The sequence below is a fragment of the Phocoena sinus genome, chromosome 16 (genome assembly GCF_008692025.1).
Source record: "Phocoena sinus isolate mPhoSin1 chromosome 16, mPhoSin1.pri, whole genome shotgun sequence".
NCBI lineage: Eukaryota > Metazoa > Chordata > Mammalia > Artiodactyla > Phocoenidae > Phocoena > Phocoena sinus.
The window spans coordinates 39,287,332-39,305,182 of record NC_045778.1 but is presented as its reverse complement, the minus strand read 5'-3'; the positions used below and the strand labels follow the sequence as shown (position 1 = coordinate 39,305,182).

The 17,851-nt window shown below is 39.4% G+C and overlaps 1 protein-coding gene across 13 annotated transcripts in view; it reads right to left on the bottom strand.

Annotated features, from left to right (window-relative positions):
• The window catches only part of MARCHF8 (membrane associated ring-CH-type finger 8), a 112,773-nt gene that overhangs the window by 37,164 nt on the left and 57,758 nt on the right, over window positions 1–17,851 (bottom strand). Inside the window, exon 1 of one of the 13 annotated variants that reach the window (XM_032607481.1) lies at window positions 697–807. The exons of the other annotated variants lie outside the window; for them this stretch is intronic. Coding sequence (XP_032463372.1) covers window positions 697–708 — 12 coding nt within the window. The 5' untranslated portion in view covers window positions 709–807. Of the gene's footprint in view, window positions 1–696; window positions 808–17,851 lie in introns of those variants that run through there. 13 annotated transcript variants of the gene reach the window in all.

Below are 17,851 nucleotides of genomic sequence, written 5' to 3'. Positions count from 1 at the left end.
CAAAGTTAACAGAGAGAGCATCCACACAAAGTAAGACAGACATGCAAATGGCAACATTAGAATGTCCCTGCCAAATGAAATTACACGTCTGGCTTACTGAGAAAGATAGAGAAAGAGAGAGTGCGCGTGCGCGTGGACACACAGTAAATAATACCAACAAACAGAACAAAGACCCTTTGTTACTGTTCCATCTTTTATGCACTTCCCATCTGATGAGAAGCTAAAAGATCTTCCCAAAATGAATGCTCCAGCAGAAAGAACCAAGGTGCCTTTCCTCTAGAAAATACAATGGAGCCTGCAGCTGTGCTCATGCAAATTTTAAACTAAGTTGTCTCTCTAATGATTTTCCAAAGTCATAATTCCATGATTTTAAATTATATGACCAATATTATGTCAATAAAAAAGGTATTTTTTACACCAAGGGTAGGAGATATCATTAAAACATATGCTATAATTTATAGACTTAAATGTTTATTTGGCACAAGAATACTTTTCACAATTTCAAGGAACGGTTTTGTTAGAAACAAAGTACACCCTTGAAAATGGAAATAAACTGCTAAGCTTCTCTGGCTGGCAACCTCACTAGTGAGGCACCCTTGAGCAACTCCAGTTCTATGCAGATTTGTTCCATAAGGCCTAATGGCATCCCTAAGATCCATGAGAAATCCGGCCACGCTAACAGGGCACTTCTCCTACCTGAAGCTTCATTTTCTGGCAAGAAGCATCAGGGAGTCCTCAGTGCAGCTCTCCCCCAGCAGCATGTTCCTTGGTTCCGCCTGCAACACACGGCAGCTGCTGCCCTACAGCAGCCAGCAGAAGCACATCGTGGCTGCTGCTGGACTTGTAAGGGCTTGCTAGAGCCCTTAGCATACCACTCCTGTGATCAAACTGGACTAACTACTTCCTCCAGCTGATTTCCTAGGAACTAGGTAGTGAATGAATAATTCATGACAAGTCCATTCCAGCAACCCAATTTCTGCTCTATGATCTACTCCCCACAGCAATTTACAACGTAAAGATTCTAAACCATACTTGGTGACATGCAAGGAATGAAAGTTCAGTTTTCTAGTCAACTAAAGTAAACATTAGTGAATTTGTTTGCTCTTCTTTCATGCTAACCTATCACCCAGACTTACTTGAGAGACTTTTTTTTAATGTAGAAAATGTCAATGATTAACCATAAATGTCTGACAGAACAAAAAAATTTTTTTTCTCCATAGAACCTGTCCTACAAAGTGGGTTCTGGTTATAGGAAAAGCAGCTTGCCCTGAGATCAGCAGGTCAGTATTTACATTTAACAAAAGACCAGGTCCTGCAAAGCACAGAAAATCATCATGTGGTGGGGGAAGGGAGCTTTTAGTATCACTGCCAGGAAACAAATTGCTTCAAAGGGGAATTTTCCTGGTATCTCAGGCTATAAATAAATCTTTCATCTCATTGGTATTCTTCTAGGAAGAACATGAACATTCATTTTCACCATTTGTCAATGCTTACACATCTCCAAATGAGTGCTGTCTAAAGTGGTCAATTCTCTGCAACCAAAAACCTAATTCCAAGAGGAACTTGAACAAAAAACTGAAGGCCCATACTTCTAGCTCAGCTCCGCCTCCAGGAAGTCCAATACCACACCTATCATTTTCACTTGTTTCAATCTTTGTTTCTTTTTCTTCTGCACTCACTGAATATCTCAAGACTGTGCTCTGTCAGTAATTTTTCAGCCATGACTATTCCGTTCCTAGCTGCTTCTGATTTGTTTATTCTGCAAATTGGTTCTCTATGAGTCTCCTTGGCCCCATATTTTCCCCTTTCCGCCTCATTCTGTTATTTTATTATTATCATCATTTCTGAGCCAATGTTCTATGAAACTCAGTTTCTTAATAGCTCGTGCAGGACTCTTCTGTTTTGAAGGGAAATTAGTATTTCTTCCAGAACAGACTGCATCTTTTTTCTGCAGGCACTGTGCCTTCCTCTCCACCTTGCTGTGAGTGCACAGGCCTGGCCATGTCTTCTCAGTGGCTCAGGATATTCTGTGGAGCACTTCTGTCAGTGTTACCGTGTAGTCTAGGGGAACCTTTCCCCTCCCAGTCACATCCTCAGCTGGTGCTGCATTCTAGCAGCTTTGTGCAGGTGTGTTGGGGGGAAGGGAGGTTCAGGAGTGTGATAAAAGGAAAAGGGATCCAGCTCAACAGGGGCTAGGGTTACAAGCAGCCTAACTCTGCTCTCTTCTCCCAGGGATATATTCTGCTCCTCCCTAACATTCTGTAATTCCCTCAATCCTTGTGATATTTCATTTCCATCAGAAAGAGTCAGCCCAGGTTGTTCCTTTGTAATCATTCCGTTTCCTTCAAATCCTGACTATCCAATGCACACGCCTACCTAGCCCATGAAAGAGATAAGGTAGCCCTGTCACCCCGGGTTCACTATGTGCTGCTTCTTGCACTTACTGTTCACCAGAGACTCCCTTTATCAAGGCTGCCTTCTGTCAGGTGTTCTGCTAACTCCCAGTTTACTGATGAAGATAATCAGCTCCAGGGTTTACTGTCATTCTGCCTTTCTTCTCTACTTCTTTCCCAGCTGGAACATACCAAAATAACGATCTCTAGTATGCTTTTCTTTGTCACATGAGAGAAACACTCAGGGAAGGGTTTCCAGTCACCTGGAATTCCCAGTGCTCCTACAGCACAGCACTGCCTGTATTCCCCCACTCTTCTGCCACACCCATTAAGGATTTTGCAGTATTTGCTCACTATCCTTTTCTCTCATAGAGCCTCTGCATAGTGAGAGGTGAAGAACGACTCTGAGCCAAACCCTTTGAATTCTTGGAAACTTTCATTTCTCTTACTGACCATCAGCTGTGTTCTTTGAATTTGCTGTTGGTATATTTCTGCTAACTTTTATCCATTTGCTGTTCATATCTTCAAGTCTAAAAGGATGGATATTTTGAAATTTGGCTTCACTCTGCCATCTTAAAAGAGAAATCACACTACTCAGAAAAAAAGAAAGACATCTCATATGGCCGCATAAAAAATAGTTCTAACTCAAAAACCTTATGGCGTAACAGACAGCAAAAGAGTAGCATTAAAACTAAATGACGAGGGGGAATATTGCTGGTTGCCTCCCCTTCTTCCTCCTCAACAGAGCCCCAATTCTCTTCATTATTCCTCTCTCCCCAGAGTTACCATGCATCTCAGGATGCTCACCTCACCCTTTTTTCCTGGAGTAGGTCGACTGGCAAGAGCCCACTTCTGGCTCATGAGGTGAGATCTGCTGGAGGCATCTGGGCAATTACCTTCTCACCCGTAGAGAGAGCAACAAGCTTCTCTTCTTCTCTTCCTCCCGTGCACAAGGTCATGCACAGCCAGGAATGCTGACAACTATCTACAACCTCAGTGGAAATCTGCCTTGAGATGAAGTAAACCCCATGAATGGCAGAGGAGACAGACAGAAAGAACCCGGGTCTTTGAACAGGCCTCTGATATGCTGGATCAACCACCTCTGAAGCCCATCCTGCCCTTTTACACAGACCTCCTTTTATATGAGCTGGTAAAGCTTACCATTGTTTAATCCAGGTTGGGTTGGTTGTTCTGTTACTTGCAGCTGAAAGCATCCTACCTGATGGCATTTGGACTATCTAGTTACAGTATTAAATGCTTTTATGTTAGCATGTGTGTTTTTAAAGTCAACATAGAATTTCAGAGCCTGTGCCAAGTGCCCACAATGGAGAAAAGACAGGCTCTTCAATAAGTGGTGCTGGGAAAACTGGACAGCTACATGTAAAAGAATGAAATTAGAACACTCCCTAACACCATACACAAAAATAAACTCAAAATGGATTAGAGACTTAAATGTAAGACCGGACACTATAGAACTCTTAGAGGAAAACATAGGAAGAACACTCTTTGACATAAATCACAGCAAGAGCTTTTTTGATCCACCTCCTAGAGTAATGGAAATAAAAACAAAAACAAATGGGACCTAATGAAACTTCAAAGCTTTTGCAAAGCAAACTACAAACAAGACGAAAAGACAACCCTCAGAATGGGAGAAAATATTTGTAAACAAAGCAATGGACAAAGGATTAATCTCCAAAATATATAAACAGCTCAGGCAACTCAATATCAAAAAAACAAACAACCCAATCAAAAAATGGGCAAAGACCTAAGTAGACATTCCTCCAAAGAGGACATACAGATGGCCAAGAAGCACATGAAAAGTTGCTCAACATCACTGATTATTAGAGAAATGCAAATCAAAACTACAATGAGGTATCACCTCACACCAGTTAGAATGGGCATCATCAGAAAATCTACAAACAACAAATGCTGGAGAAAAGGGAACCCTCTTGCACTGTTGGTGGGAATGTAAATTGATACAGCCACTATGGAGAACAGTATGGAGGTTCCTTAAAAAACTAAAAATAGAATTACCATATGACCCAGCAATCCACTACTGGGCATATACCCAGAGAAAACCATAATTCAAAAAGACACATGCCCTGCAATGTTCACTGCTGCACTATTTCCAATAGCCAGGTCATGGAAGCAACCTAAATGCCCATCGACAGATGAATGGGTAAAGAAGATGTGGTACATATATGCAATGGAATATTACTCAGCCATAAAAAGGAATGAAATTGGGTCATTTGTAGACACATGGATGAATCTAGAGACTGTCATACAGAGCGAAGTAAGTCAGAAAGAGAAAAACAAATATCATATATTAACTCACATATGCGGAACCTAGAAAAATGGTACAGATGAACCGGTTTGCAGGGCAGAAACAGAGACACAGATGTACAGAACAAACGTATGGACACCAAGGGGGAAAGCAGTGGGGGGGGGTGGTGGTGGTGTGTTGAACTGGGAGATTGGGATTGGCATGTATACACTGATGTGTATAAAATGGATGACTAATAAGAACCTGCTGTATAAAAAAAAAAAGAAAGAAACCTTCTGTGACCCAAGATTCTAAAGATATTGCCTATATTTTCTTCAAGCAGTTTAAAAGATTTGGTTTTTTACACTTGGAGCTTTCTTTAATCTATTTGAAACTTGCTTTTGTGTTTTGTGTGAAGTAGGGATCTTAATTTTCTGTATGGAAAGTGAGTCGTTCCAACCTTATTTATTAACTCATCCATCCTTTCACCCCTGATTTAAATACCACTTCTGTTATAGATAAATATCTTTTAAAGGCCAAAAAAAATGTATCTTGATTACTGTAAGCCTCATTGTTTGCCCTGAGGTGTCTATGGGAATATCGGACTTTAGGAACAAATTAAAAGGAGGGCAAACTGTTTCTCACAATGAACAAGGCACACCAGGGACACCAATTTTCCCTAGAGTATCAGTCAGTTGGCAGCAGAATTATGAATCCTTAGCATTTAACCAGGTTATCAAAACTCCCTTCTTATGTATCGTACACATGTACAATTCTACCCTGTGTTTTAGAGCCTTTTTGTACTCCCTACTCCAAGAATGATAATATGTATGTAGTCATCGGTATTCATGGGGGGCGAGGGTGGTTCCAGGACCCCCACAGATACCAAAAGCCACAGATGCTCAAGTTCCTTATATAAAATGCGTTAGCATATAGTCTACGCACATCTTCCCATATACCTTAAATCATCTCTAGATTACTTATAATACCCAATACAATGTAAGTGCTATGTAAATAGTTGCAACAAATTCAAGTTCTGCTTTGGGGAACCTTCCAGAATTTTTTTCTCGAATATTTTTGATCCGAAGCTGCTTGAATTAGCAGATGTGGAACCTATGGATACAGAGGACGGAGTGTATATTGTAAAAAGAGAACTTCTGGAAGAAGGGCCTGTAACTGTTGTAAGAAACTAACACTTTACAAGGGAAGATTTTGGAACATAGTGTCGTTCACATTTTCCTGTATTTTCCATGTTCTCCATAGTAGGCTAAGGCCTGGATGAACACATTTTAAATATATAAAACAGGCAAGGGTTTTCAACATTTTCTCCATGACAAACAATCAAAGAAGCACAAGGAGTTGTCGGGTAATATATTAATTCTATGTGATAAACTAATTCTTCAATTTTAAGATAATCATCACCTTGGGCATCAGTCTACTGTTTCTCATATATTTTAAACTATAACGTAAAATTTTTGAGTTATCATTTTGTTTGTTCTTATTGTCTCTCAACTACTGTCATCTATTCCTTGACTCATATCCTCTTTTCAAGTACCTCTCTGCCCTGAGTTTAAAATTCCCACTGACAGAACCACCCTTGAAGATCTTAAAACCTACATGTGTACAGGTAAAGGTATTTCTCCAAAGAGTAGCCTCCCTGGCATTTAATACAACAGTGATGGACTCACACATATTCCAAGTGTCTCATAAAGAATTCTGATTCCTTTTGGGTGTGTGAGGTGGAAGCCTTGATTATGGAGGGCCAAGCTTTCTTAAGAATTCTGAAATAGGGCAAGGCAATGGTTGTCAAGTTAAGTCCTTCCAATTTTCATAAAAACTCTGCATCGAAGTTGGGACTGTCCCAGAGTACTTTTGATTCTATGATCACAGTGCCACATGAAATGCAGAAAAGAGAGACCCAAGTGAGACAGAATATAGAGTCTGCACTTGATGACATGTCTACTTTCCCCACTACTGACATTTCAACCAAGACCTTCAAACTCTTAAGACAGCTGTAATGACATATCCCTAAAGCTGCAGGAGGAAAGTATCAATAACCCTGCCTGCAGCCAACACCCATTCATGGATGGGTGAATTCTCTGCCATTGCTCTGAAGACCCTTGACCTGATGAACTCCTGCTTCCCAGAATCTTGAAACTTGCTCCCTCAAATGTTGCCCTATACCCTGGATGAGATATCCAGTTTGCTCTGACCTTTACTATAAGCTTATCTGGGCATTTCAGGAGGACTGGACTTCCTCAGCTACTAACAGGTTGCCTAAGGGAACACCCTGTGAGAACCTTTCCACATCATCTCATTAATAATGCCAGGCCTGGCCTGGCCTGCTGATCCCAGCTCAGCCACAAACCATGCCCTCAGACACTGGCATAGTTTTCTACCTAGAGCCCTCTTCTTCCTTATATGCCACATTCAAGAGCATTCTTGAAGCTATCAGTATCATATCACTGCTCTAGACGACAATGCTTCTAGTTAAAACGACTTAGCTTTCAAACCACTGAACTTGTCAGAGACCTGGGGACTGTGCCAGTTTTATAACAGAAGCATTGAGAATTCCACAGCTGTGGAAGCACTAACAGTTATACTGGCAGGAAGTTTACGCAAGAAAATATTTACCAGATTTTTCCAACTACCATCTTATACTTTTTTGACCTGCACTTAAAATGAAAATATTTGCATAAAAATTACAATTATCATTCACGAAAGATTGAGAATGTCTTCATTCAAACATGGATAGCACCATCCTATAAGCTACAAGGGAGTTCTGTTGATGAAGAAAATATCATCCCTACCAGTAAGGGACTGACAGTCTATTATGGGATATAAACAGGTAAACCAACCAGCAGGTAAAAACTACATGATAGAATTTTTTAAATGCCACATCAGAGACAGAGATACTAGCTTCTCTTTCTCTTTTTTACATATCCACCCACTAACACCCATCCATGGAGGAAGAGAATGGAGAATGGAGAGGATTATTGGACATATACATCAGAGAGAGTTTATAAATACCTCATGTGGACCTACTTAAATATAGGAAAAACACAGTTTCACAATAATAACATTTTTAAACATTTAAGCAATCCCTGAACACCTGACACAGTATACTGTATATTTAATCTAAATTATAGCAGCTAAAGTTCCCTCGATGCTGGAAACATCAATGCTGAAGTAGTGCTGGCCAGGATAAAAAGTACGAATGAAGATATGTGTGGTTTGGGCAAAGCAAAGTCAGACTTAAGATTCAGAAAAGGACTAGGGTCTAAGTTAGGTGTCAAGTAAGATTCAGGCCTGGGCCAATCACCAGGCTTCCAAGGGAACTCAATCATGTGCTTTTGTTATGATCTAAAAACTTACGTAGGCTATGAATTCCATTCTACCACACAAGAGAGGATGTGGAGCAAATACCAAGGTGAAATTCCTAAAAACCTACTGTAATTACTACACTGCTAAAAACAAATCAGTCTGGCAGCAAGAATATAATTTCATTTTTTATTAACAGGTGGTAGAAAATATAAAGTATTTTATGAGGATTAAGTGTAACTGGAATAAATATTTCATCATATGATTCAATATTACCTGCTTTATTGAATGACATACATTTTATTGGAAAGAGATCAAAAAAATTTTATCCTCATATTTTACCTGGAATATCTTGAAAAACTGTATAGTCCAAGAAAATATTCCAGTCACATTGAAAACAACTGGCTTCACTAACAAGTTCTGCTTCAGCTGTCCAAATGTGCATTACTCTATGGCTAGTGACCCATCCTAGCAACTAAGAACTGAGAACAGCTAAAAACTCAGCTTATTGTTAAATAAGTTACATTTTTTTTAAAGCCATTTTTGTCACTTGAAGCTTACTTTGCTTTGCTCTCAAAGGTTTCTCCCTTAAAAGCTCTTCACTGCAGAACGGCATTTTGGGGGATGGAAGAGGTGAAGTCACTTTCATCAATCTATATCTATGGTGTATCTGAGTTCATAACATGTAATCATAGGCCAACATACCCTACTTCTGAAGCATCAGAAATACAGTTTGTATAAGACAAGAAAAGATAAACTAACCAGGCAGGTATACAGTAATTTGATTATTTATTAAAAGGAGAATTCCCAAAACCAGTAATTCCAATTGTCCCTTTGATGGCCTGAGATTTTTATTTCCTAGGACAATGCTACAGAGTAAAATTAAGGGGTATGTCTTTCTTCTTCCGAGTAGAAGAAGAGATGCAGGTGGAAAACTCATAGGAGTAGTTTTAGGCTCAAGTATATGTAGAAAGAGAGGATCTGAAAACAAATCCCCTTCAGCCCACCCATGCTTGTGTGCCCTTTGGGAAGTCTGCACAGGCCTCCCAGCCTTGGACGCACCAGTTTGAAGACTCTTCTTTTAATATATCACAGAAGAAAGGTCAACAAGAGACAGAGTGAGCCACACATCTGAGAACACCTAAAGTACAGATATTTGACAGCATGAAAACCTAAACAAAGGAAGTAAATCTCCTAAAATACAACACAGAGAAAACCTAATCTAGTGACAGGTTCCATTTTGAATATTCTGCTAATGTGATGGATGAGAAACATCAATGATCAGCAATAACCACAATTTAAAAAGAGAACTCTTTATTTCAACAACTGGGCATAAATATCAACCAATGACTGCATACTCCTAAAGTATCATAAAAAGTTTGGAATCAGATTTTAAAATAGCTGAATACCTATGAAGCATCTCATTAAATAATTCATCCACTGGCCTTTTAATTGTCTATCACTGTTTACTATTTATCATTGTTTACTGCAACCCTGGCTTTATCTCATTGTTTACTGCAACCCTGGCTTTATCTCATGTTAGAAAATGGCATATTCTTTTATTTCCCAAAATTTTTATTTTTAAAATTTAAAAATCTACAGAAAATTTGTAAAAACAGTATAATGAATACCCTATATCCTTCAACAAGATGCATCGACTGTTATAAAATCTGCCACATTTGCTTTCTTCCTCTCTTTCTCTGATACACACACACACACATATTTTTTTTTTCTTTTCCTTGTTATTTTTCTTTTTCTGGCTGAACCACCTGAAAGTAAGTTGCAGACATTACACGTTATCCCTACATATTTCTGAATGCATGTTCTAAGAACAATCTCCTATATAGCCACAGTGCCATTTTCACATCTAAGAAAATTAGCCATAATTCTATAATTATCATTTAATATGTAGACAATATTCAGATTTCCCAGTTGTGTCAAAAAAGACAGTTTATAGCTGCCTATTTTTCCTAGCAGGTTCCATCAAGGTTTACATATTATATTTGGTTGTTATGCCTCTTTAGTTTCTTTAAAACTAAAGTAGCCCCCCACAATTTTTCTGTTTTTCATAATAAATAATTTTTTAAAGTAAGGGGCTCAAAGTTCAAATTTTCTTCAAACAACTCTCAGTATTACCTTGAACTTAATGGAATAATTTTTTCAAAGGCAGTTTCAAAGTTCACTTGATAAAAGATTCTAGTCTCTTTACCTGTGAGTTAGATTTGGGATGACAACTGCCATCAGTGGGTTGGTATGGGAGGGCCACTGAGACCCAGAAAAGAGAATGGTGATGCTCACTGAGTGGCCACAAGAACCATGCTGGTAAGCAGAGGCTCATACAGCTAATTTGAAGAGAAATTTGATATTTCTCTTCAAATATCCTTTGCTCTCAGGGAACAGATATTGATGAAACTTAGGGAACAGTATGAATAACCTGAGCGTGTCTTTCACAATTTGGATGGTGACTCTGCTTATAAATGCTAATTACACAGCTAGTAATACACAAGCATTATACTTATTCAGCCTAAGCCTAATTCAAAAACCAAAGCCCTAAGGCAAAAGATATTATTAGGACTTGCTTGTAACTGCAACCACTGCTAGTTATTCACATATAACCTGATGCTGTGAATCTAAAAGTAGTCTCGGGCTTCCCTGGTGGCGCAGTGGTTGAGGGTCTGCCTGCCAGTGCAGGGGACACGGGTTCGAGCCCTGGTCTGGGAAGATCCCACATGCCGCAGAGCAACAAAGCCCGTGAGCCACAACTACTGAGCCTGCGCACCTGGAGCCTGTGCTCCGCAACAAGAGAGGCCGCAACAGTGAGAGGCCTGCACACTGTGATGAAGAGTGGCCCCTGCTCACCACAACTAGAGAAAGCCCACGCACAGAAACGAAGACCCAACACAGCCAAAATTAAATAAATTAATTAATTTAAAAAAATAATCAGATTTATATTAAAAAATAAATTAATTAAAAAATAAATAAAAGTCTCCTGATGTTTATTTATTTTTAATTAATTTTTATTGGAGTATAGTTGCTTTACAATGTTGTGTTAGTTTCTACTGTACAGCAAAATGAATCAGCTATACATATGCATATATCCCCTCCTTTTTGGATTTCCTTCCCATTTAGGTCACCACAGTGTACTAAGTAGAATTCCCCATGCAATACAGTATGTTCTCATTAGTTATCTATTTTATACATACTATCAATAGTGTATGTGTGTCAATCCGAGTCTCCCAATTCCTCTCACCACCACTCCCCACGACCCCAGACCCCCGACCCCGTCTTGTGATGTTTAAAAAAGACAGGCTTCTGAAATGTGGTAAATTGAGTTCATAAGCAAACATAAAAAATGCACAAACACAGCACAAGGACAACTGAATGAAAGGGGTGCTATTTTATCGCCTATGCAAAAGTGATATGGAAGAAAGATATAACATATTCTGAAATACAGCAAGCACCAAAGGTACCTATCAGCACAGGGTGTCTGTGAGACAGTGACTCGACATGGTGGCTCTGCTTCCATGGTGTCCTATCACACACCCTTACTTCTCCTCAGGCTGTTCATTCCAACTGAAAATTTTACCTATTCCTAGGGCATCCTTTACCGTGTATATGTCACCAACTCTAAAATTTCTATCTCTAGCTTCAATAGATTTTCCTACAGAGATTCAAACACAACTGAATTCTGTATATTTGCAGCTGGACCCCCCACAAGTACCTCATACTTGCACATCTGCCACCAAACTCACCATCTTTCCCCTAAACTGCCATCTCACATCTGTCAAAGTGAATGATGTCAACCTTTAGTCTAGGCCAGACCTCACCTACCCGACCACCACAATCCCTCAGCCACAAGCACTGTTGTTGTTCCTACCTCCTGCTCTTCTTGCTTGCAATCTGCTCACTTCTCTCGTCCCCAGCACCACCTCCTTAGTTCAGACCATCATCACCCAGCCTATTCCAATAGCTTTCTAAATCCCCTCATCAAACTGCAGTCACCTAACTAAAACAGCTTCAACTGTGTAACTCCAGCTCTACACCTGCACTGACATCTCAGCGCCCTCTGCACCAATGTGGCCGCTCCTGACTCACCTCGCTGCCAGCGGCACATTTCAAGTTCCACCAGCATAGTGAGTTTTTCTCAGTACCTCAAACATGCCATGTGTTCTTCTCTTCCCTAGGAGTTTTGGCCTTGTACCTTTCTCTCTGCCCTGAACACTGTTCACCTCTATCTCCATCTAACTCTTACTTCTTAAGGACTCACCTTTGACATCTCTTCTTCCAGAAAACATTCCCTGTCACCACGAGACTGAATCAGGGGCACTTCTCTGGACTATGGCACTTAGCACACTGAACTGTGTACTGTCGTCTTCTCCTCCAGCAGTGCCCAGAGCAGGAAGAGACAGGCTGAAGCACGGAGACCAGTATGTCGGCTGCTGCACCAGTAGAAATGGTGAGGTCCTGGACTACAGCTGCAGCATGGGGACTTACAGAAGCACACGGCTTGGAAGAGATTTAGGCAGCACACAGGGTGTCTCTGTGTTAATGCCACATTTATGCTCAATGCGTGACATGGCACCCACCATGTAATGGGTGATTAATACACACTTGTTTGAAGAATGAATAAATTAATGAAGACACAAGATTTAGACATAGGAAGCAAACAGAAGAACACCTGAAACCGGCTCAGTATAGACGTATTAAGTGCTTCAAGAATGTAGACACAAAGGGAGTGGAGCTGGGTGAGGTTCATTAAGAGGGACATGTGGCTTGAAAAGATAGTGGCTGGCTGAGTGGCATGCAAAGAACAAGTGAGTTAAGAGCATGGATGTGGAGGCTGGTCTGAATACCAATTCCACCACAGGCCAACTGCCAACGAGGGAACCTTGGGCAACTCATCCCATTTTTCTGTGCCTCACCTATAAAAGGAGAGTGACAATGACAGTACCTACTTCATAGTGCTCATATGAGGATCAAATGAATTAATATTTGTAAAGCCCTGAGAAGAACAGTGCCTTGAACAGAATAAACATGATATAAGTATATGCTACGTTAAATTAAACAAATCCTTAGTGGTAGCTTCACCTATTTAGATGCTGTAAAAATGGCCATATGTGAAGGGAATAATTAATTAGTGGACAACTGCACACCTCCACTTATTAGAGGGTGATGTATCAAGCATATTTACTGCAAACTATGAAGAATTTTCACATCTAGAGTTTTAGGTAATATTTACTACAACAAAATTGTTTTTATACATAAGCACACAATTCATAGTACACTAGGGAAACTAAGGGAAAGAAACTTGAATTGTATGTTCATAGAGATAAATGAAAAATAAAAAAACATAATGCAAACACGGGAAATTGTGGAAAAAGTGTATGAAATAAAAACATGTAGACATTAAACTCTCTCAATGGCAGATCTAGACTTGGCTGAGGAGAGCGTTAGTGAATAGAAACAGAACACTGAAGAAATCAACCCAGAGTGCAGTGCACAGAGACAGACAGGACGCACGGCAGAAGACACAGTGACCTTTATTCCCAGAAAGAGAATGAAGAGAATGGGGGAGACACAATATGTGAGGAAATAATGGGTGGAAATTTTTCAAAAGTGAAGAAAGGCCTGGGTCCTCAGATTCAAAAACTGAAAAAGCACACCTAAGTCCCAAGCAAAAATGAGATAAACAAAAGCAATATCTAGTCACATCATAGATCAAAAAAGTTCCCGTTACAATACACTGGGGAGGCTGCCATCAGAGCATTCACGGCATTCTGTGACACAGCTCTTTCCTGTCTCCCAGCTGGATTACAGGCTCCTTCAGGGCAGGATTCTTTCCAGTATGTAATACAGTGTTAATACCTGCTTGATGTATAAATGAGTGAAAGAATAAATGTGTGGAGTATATTTATATTCGTGTGAAAGAATTTTTAAGGAGGAAACAGAATAACACAGAAAAAATATACAAATTCAAGTGTCCACGGGCAGGGCATTTCTCTTTGGACCTGTTTCTCTATTTGTGTAAAATAAAGGCGTCAGCTCCATGATGTCAAATATAGAAGTCACTAACAACTATTATAGGATGCTATGGCTATATTATTTTTTGAAACCTCTGCATTTAAAAACCAATTTGGGTGGCTCTCTTATTTTCAACAGGCTTACTGACAGGAAATCTGAAAAATTATCTGCCTCCCAGTTATTTAATTCACAGGACAGCTGTAAGAGAATAGTGGCAACAAACCATAATCACTGAGTCCTGCAGTGGTACCAAGACAAACACATTCATGTGCCATTTTCACTCGATTTATACACAACACACTGAAGCCAACTGCCAGCGCTTCACTCCATATATCCAAACTAGACTCCTCGTTTGACTTACGTGATGTGGACTCTTACCTAGCAAACTCTCCCCAAACCAACATCACAGAGGTCAGCTACAGTCAATATGCACATCCTTCCATTTTCATACCTTAAATAAGTAAACAGCAAATCGTTAACCAGTCCAAGACTTATGTGAGAATTGGCTGGGAAAGGTAAGCTGCTAATATATAAAACAGCCAGAACCAATACTCCTGGCTTTTGACTAAGAATATTTAAAATGGCAGGACCTCAAAGTTGTATATAATTTTATCTACATTTAAGCTTCAAAATCTACATGTGCACAAGAAAATGTAACAGTTCAAACTGACCAACTTGTATTTAATGTTTGATAAGAGCACACTCTTTTTTTTTATCATTAGAAAAACATCTAATCTTATTTCTTCATTCTCAAAGAAAACAAGCCTTACAAGGTAGAAAACAACCATTTAGAAAAGAATTACTCATATTTGGTTCTTAAACTACAAGCACACTGTAACTTCCTGTGTGTACTTGAGCAAACTAGAGTAGCTCCCAGCACGTTACAGTGACAGATTTGATTACTGGACAGGGAAAATATACTTGGAAGCAGGTTTGAAAAAACGACTCCAGGGACCAAGAAAAGGTAAACAGGTGACAAAAGAAATCCTGATTTCTAGGTATGAGATTAATCTCATGGGGCTTTTGCAGGTAAAGCACACAGATGATTCAAGAAGCCATACAAATGATCTCATGGAGGGTGATGCCCAATCAAAGGCAATAATTTGGGACAGGTATATTTTAAAGATGTATATTCATCTCTTCATTTAAGCATACTTCCAGGAAGAAACTAGGCATGGTCTAAAAGAGAACAACCAGAATGTTGAGAGACTGAACTTTGTAATACATGAAACAATGGATTTTTATGCCGCAGAATGTAAGACTGCCAGTTACTAAAAGAAAAAAAGTAGGGCTGTCAAAAAGAGAAAGCTACAGAGAGTTAGTTCTTATACTGGATCTCAAATCTCTGGTAACCCCAAAAAGTACAGACTGCCTTTGGAAGTGGTGGGTCAATACCATGAGAGAGGCCCTAAAGGGGCCAAGAACAGGCGAGCCATGATGACCCAGAGAAGTTCAAGCATTAAAATGGGGGTTAGGCTAGATGGCGCTGGAGATTCCGAGATGTTAAAACACAGATTGTTTCCTGCAGGTTCCTTATATTAGGTTTGTATGATTTAAAGGGGAATAATTTATCTAGTAGAGAAAAGAGAATTATTATTAAGAGGTAAAAGTATGGTGATTGTGCCTCAAAATACTGTTATCACTTGAACAATTGTGAAGCCATCTTTTAGATGTCAGGTAGAGATGAGTACAGTATTGGCTGCCAACATTCATATCTTTTCATAGCAAATATAAGTGTGTTCAGGTGATCATCATCCTGATGCTACACGGTAAAATCCCTTGTTGACCTCAGAAGCAAGATGGTGAGCCCAACAGGGCCAGAAACGGAACTGTTTATAAATACATGAAAGAAAATACCACTTTCATTTCCTACGGAGTGTACTGTTTAAATGTAAGCTAATCACTGAATTACCTTTTTGTTTTTTATCCTCTTCGAGAGATACTGTGATGTGGACCAAATCTTTCAGTTTCCACACCAATTTCATTTTAAAGGGGTATAGGGCAGAAAGTTTAAAAATGTATTTCCTGGACAACCTTGCAGTTTGGGTTCCAGACATAATTAGGAATTATGTGCTAATCCAATTAATCCATAATTAGGTTGTACTCACACTCAAAGCCTTGATTTGGAGTTGGGACATAGGGAGAAAAGCAGAGGACAGAGCATCCACTTCGCTTGCCGAGATCACGGCACAAATGATGCGGTTCTAGAGCTAGCAGCCTCTTCCTAATTCAGCAAAGTCTGTAGCAGCAGTGGTAGCTTTCAAACCATGGTAAAGACAGTGACTTTTTTTTCACCAGAAGTATCAACAGCAACTTTCTGATGTGTCAGCTCCTGACCTCAACAGAGCAGTCCAGGAGTGCTGGGACTTGGCTGTTCCTGGAAACCCAGTGAAGGCCTACTCCTCCAGCCCTTCAAATACTTTGTAGGCATCTACTTCCCTGTATTAAACCTCTCTCCTTAAACTAATTAAAAATCATGCCGTTGCTTACAGTGGGCCTGGAGCCCTGTTAAAAACAGGGTAAAATGGACACTCTTCTGAGATGGAAAGTAATTTACAAATACTATCAAATGAAATGTGTATTTCTAAACACCTATTTGATGGCCAGATACAAAACTGTCTTTTAGACTTTTAAAAATACATGTTAATAATCCTACATAGTGCACAGAAGCACATTTTCAAATAGACCTAGGGATAAGAAAAGACATCAAATAATGGGGTAATGGGACATAAGAAAAACACGGACTTTATATTCAAGATATTACAACTATGCTAACTTTTTTTTTAAATTAAAAAAAATACTACAGGGGCTCCCCTGGTGGCGCAGTGGTTGAGAGTCCGCCTGCCGATGCAGGGGACACGGGTTCGTGCCCCGGTCCGGGAAGATCCCACATGCCGCGGAGCGGCTGGGCCCGTGAGCCATGGCCACTGAGCCTGCGCGTCCGGAGCCTATGCTTCGCAACGGGAGAGGCCACAACAGTGAGAGGCCCGCGTACCGCAAAAAAAAAAAAAAAAAAATACTACAAAGATACCCATCACTTGGTATCTTAAGTCAGTTTTATTTTAAAATAAATTTTTAGAAGTTCAATTTGGATCTTATAATCAAAAAGTTGAATAGAGACATGGAAGATATAAGAAAGGATCCAAACTGAAGTTGTAGAGATTAAAACTATACCATGTCTGAGATGAAAAACACGCTAAGTGGAGTTAACGACAGATCAGACACTGAAAAACAAAAGATTAATGAACTTAAAAACACAGCAATTAGAATTATCCAAAATAAAACACAGAAAGAAAAATAAATTAAAAACATAATATCAGAAAACTTCAAGCCAGTTAATGTGTGTAATAGAGTCCCCAAATAAGGGAGAGGACAGAAAAAATATCTGAAAAATATTTCAAATTCAATGAAAATTGTAAACCCACAGATCCCACAAAGCTCAACAAACCCCAGATGTAAGAAATGAAGAAAAAAAAAAAAAAAAAGCTGAAAGAAGTCATTACCAGCCAACTCACAATAGAAGAAACGTTAAAGAAAGTCCTTCACATGGAAGGAAGATGACAGATGGAAATACAGCTCTACTCAAAGATATAAAGAACACCAGAAATGGTAGTTACATTATGTAAGTGTAAACAGATATTTTTCTTATTATTTTAATCTCCTTAAAAATAAAAGTGTTTAAAAATAACATCATATTCTAGGGTTTATAACATATATATAATAAAACGTATGACAATGGTAGCATAAAGACTGGAGTGTAGGAGGGAAGAAATGAACGTAAGGTTCTTATAGTATTTTTGAAGTAGTAAAGTATCACTTGAAGGCAGACTGTGACAAGTTAAAGATATATAAT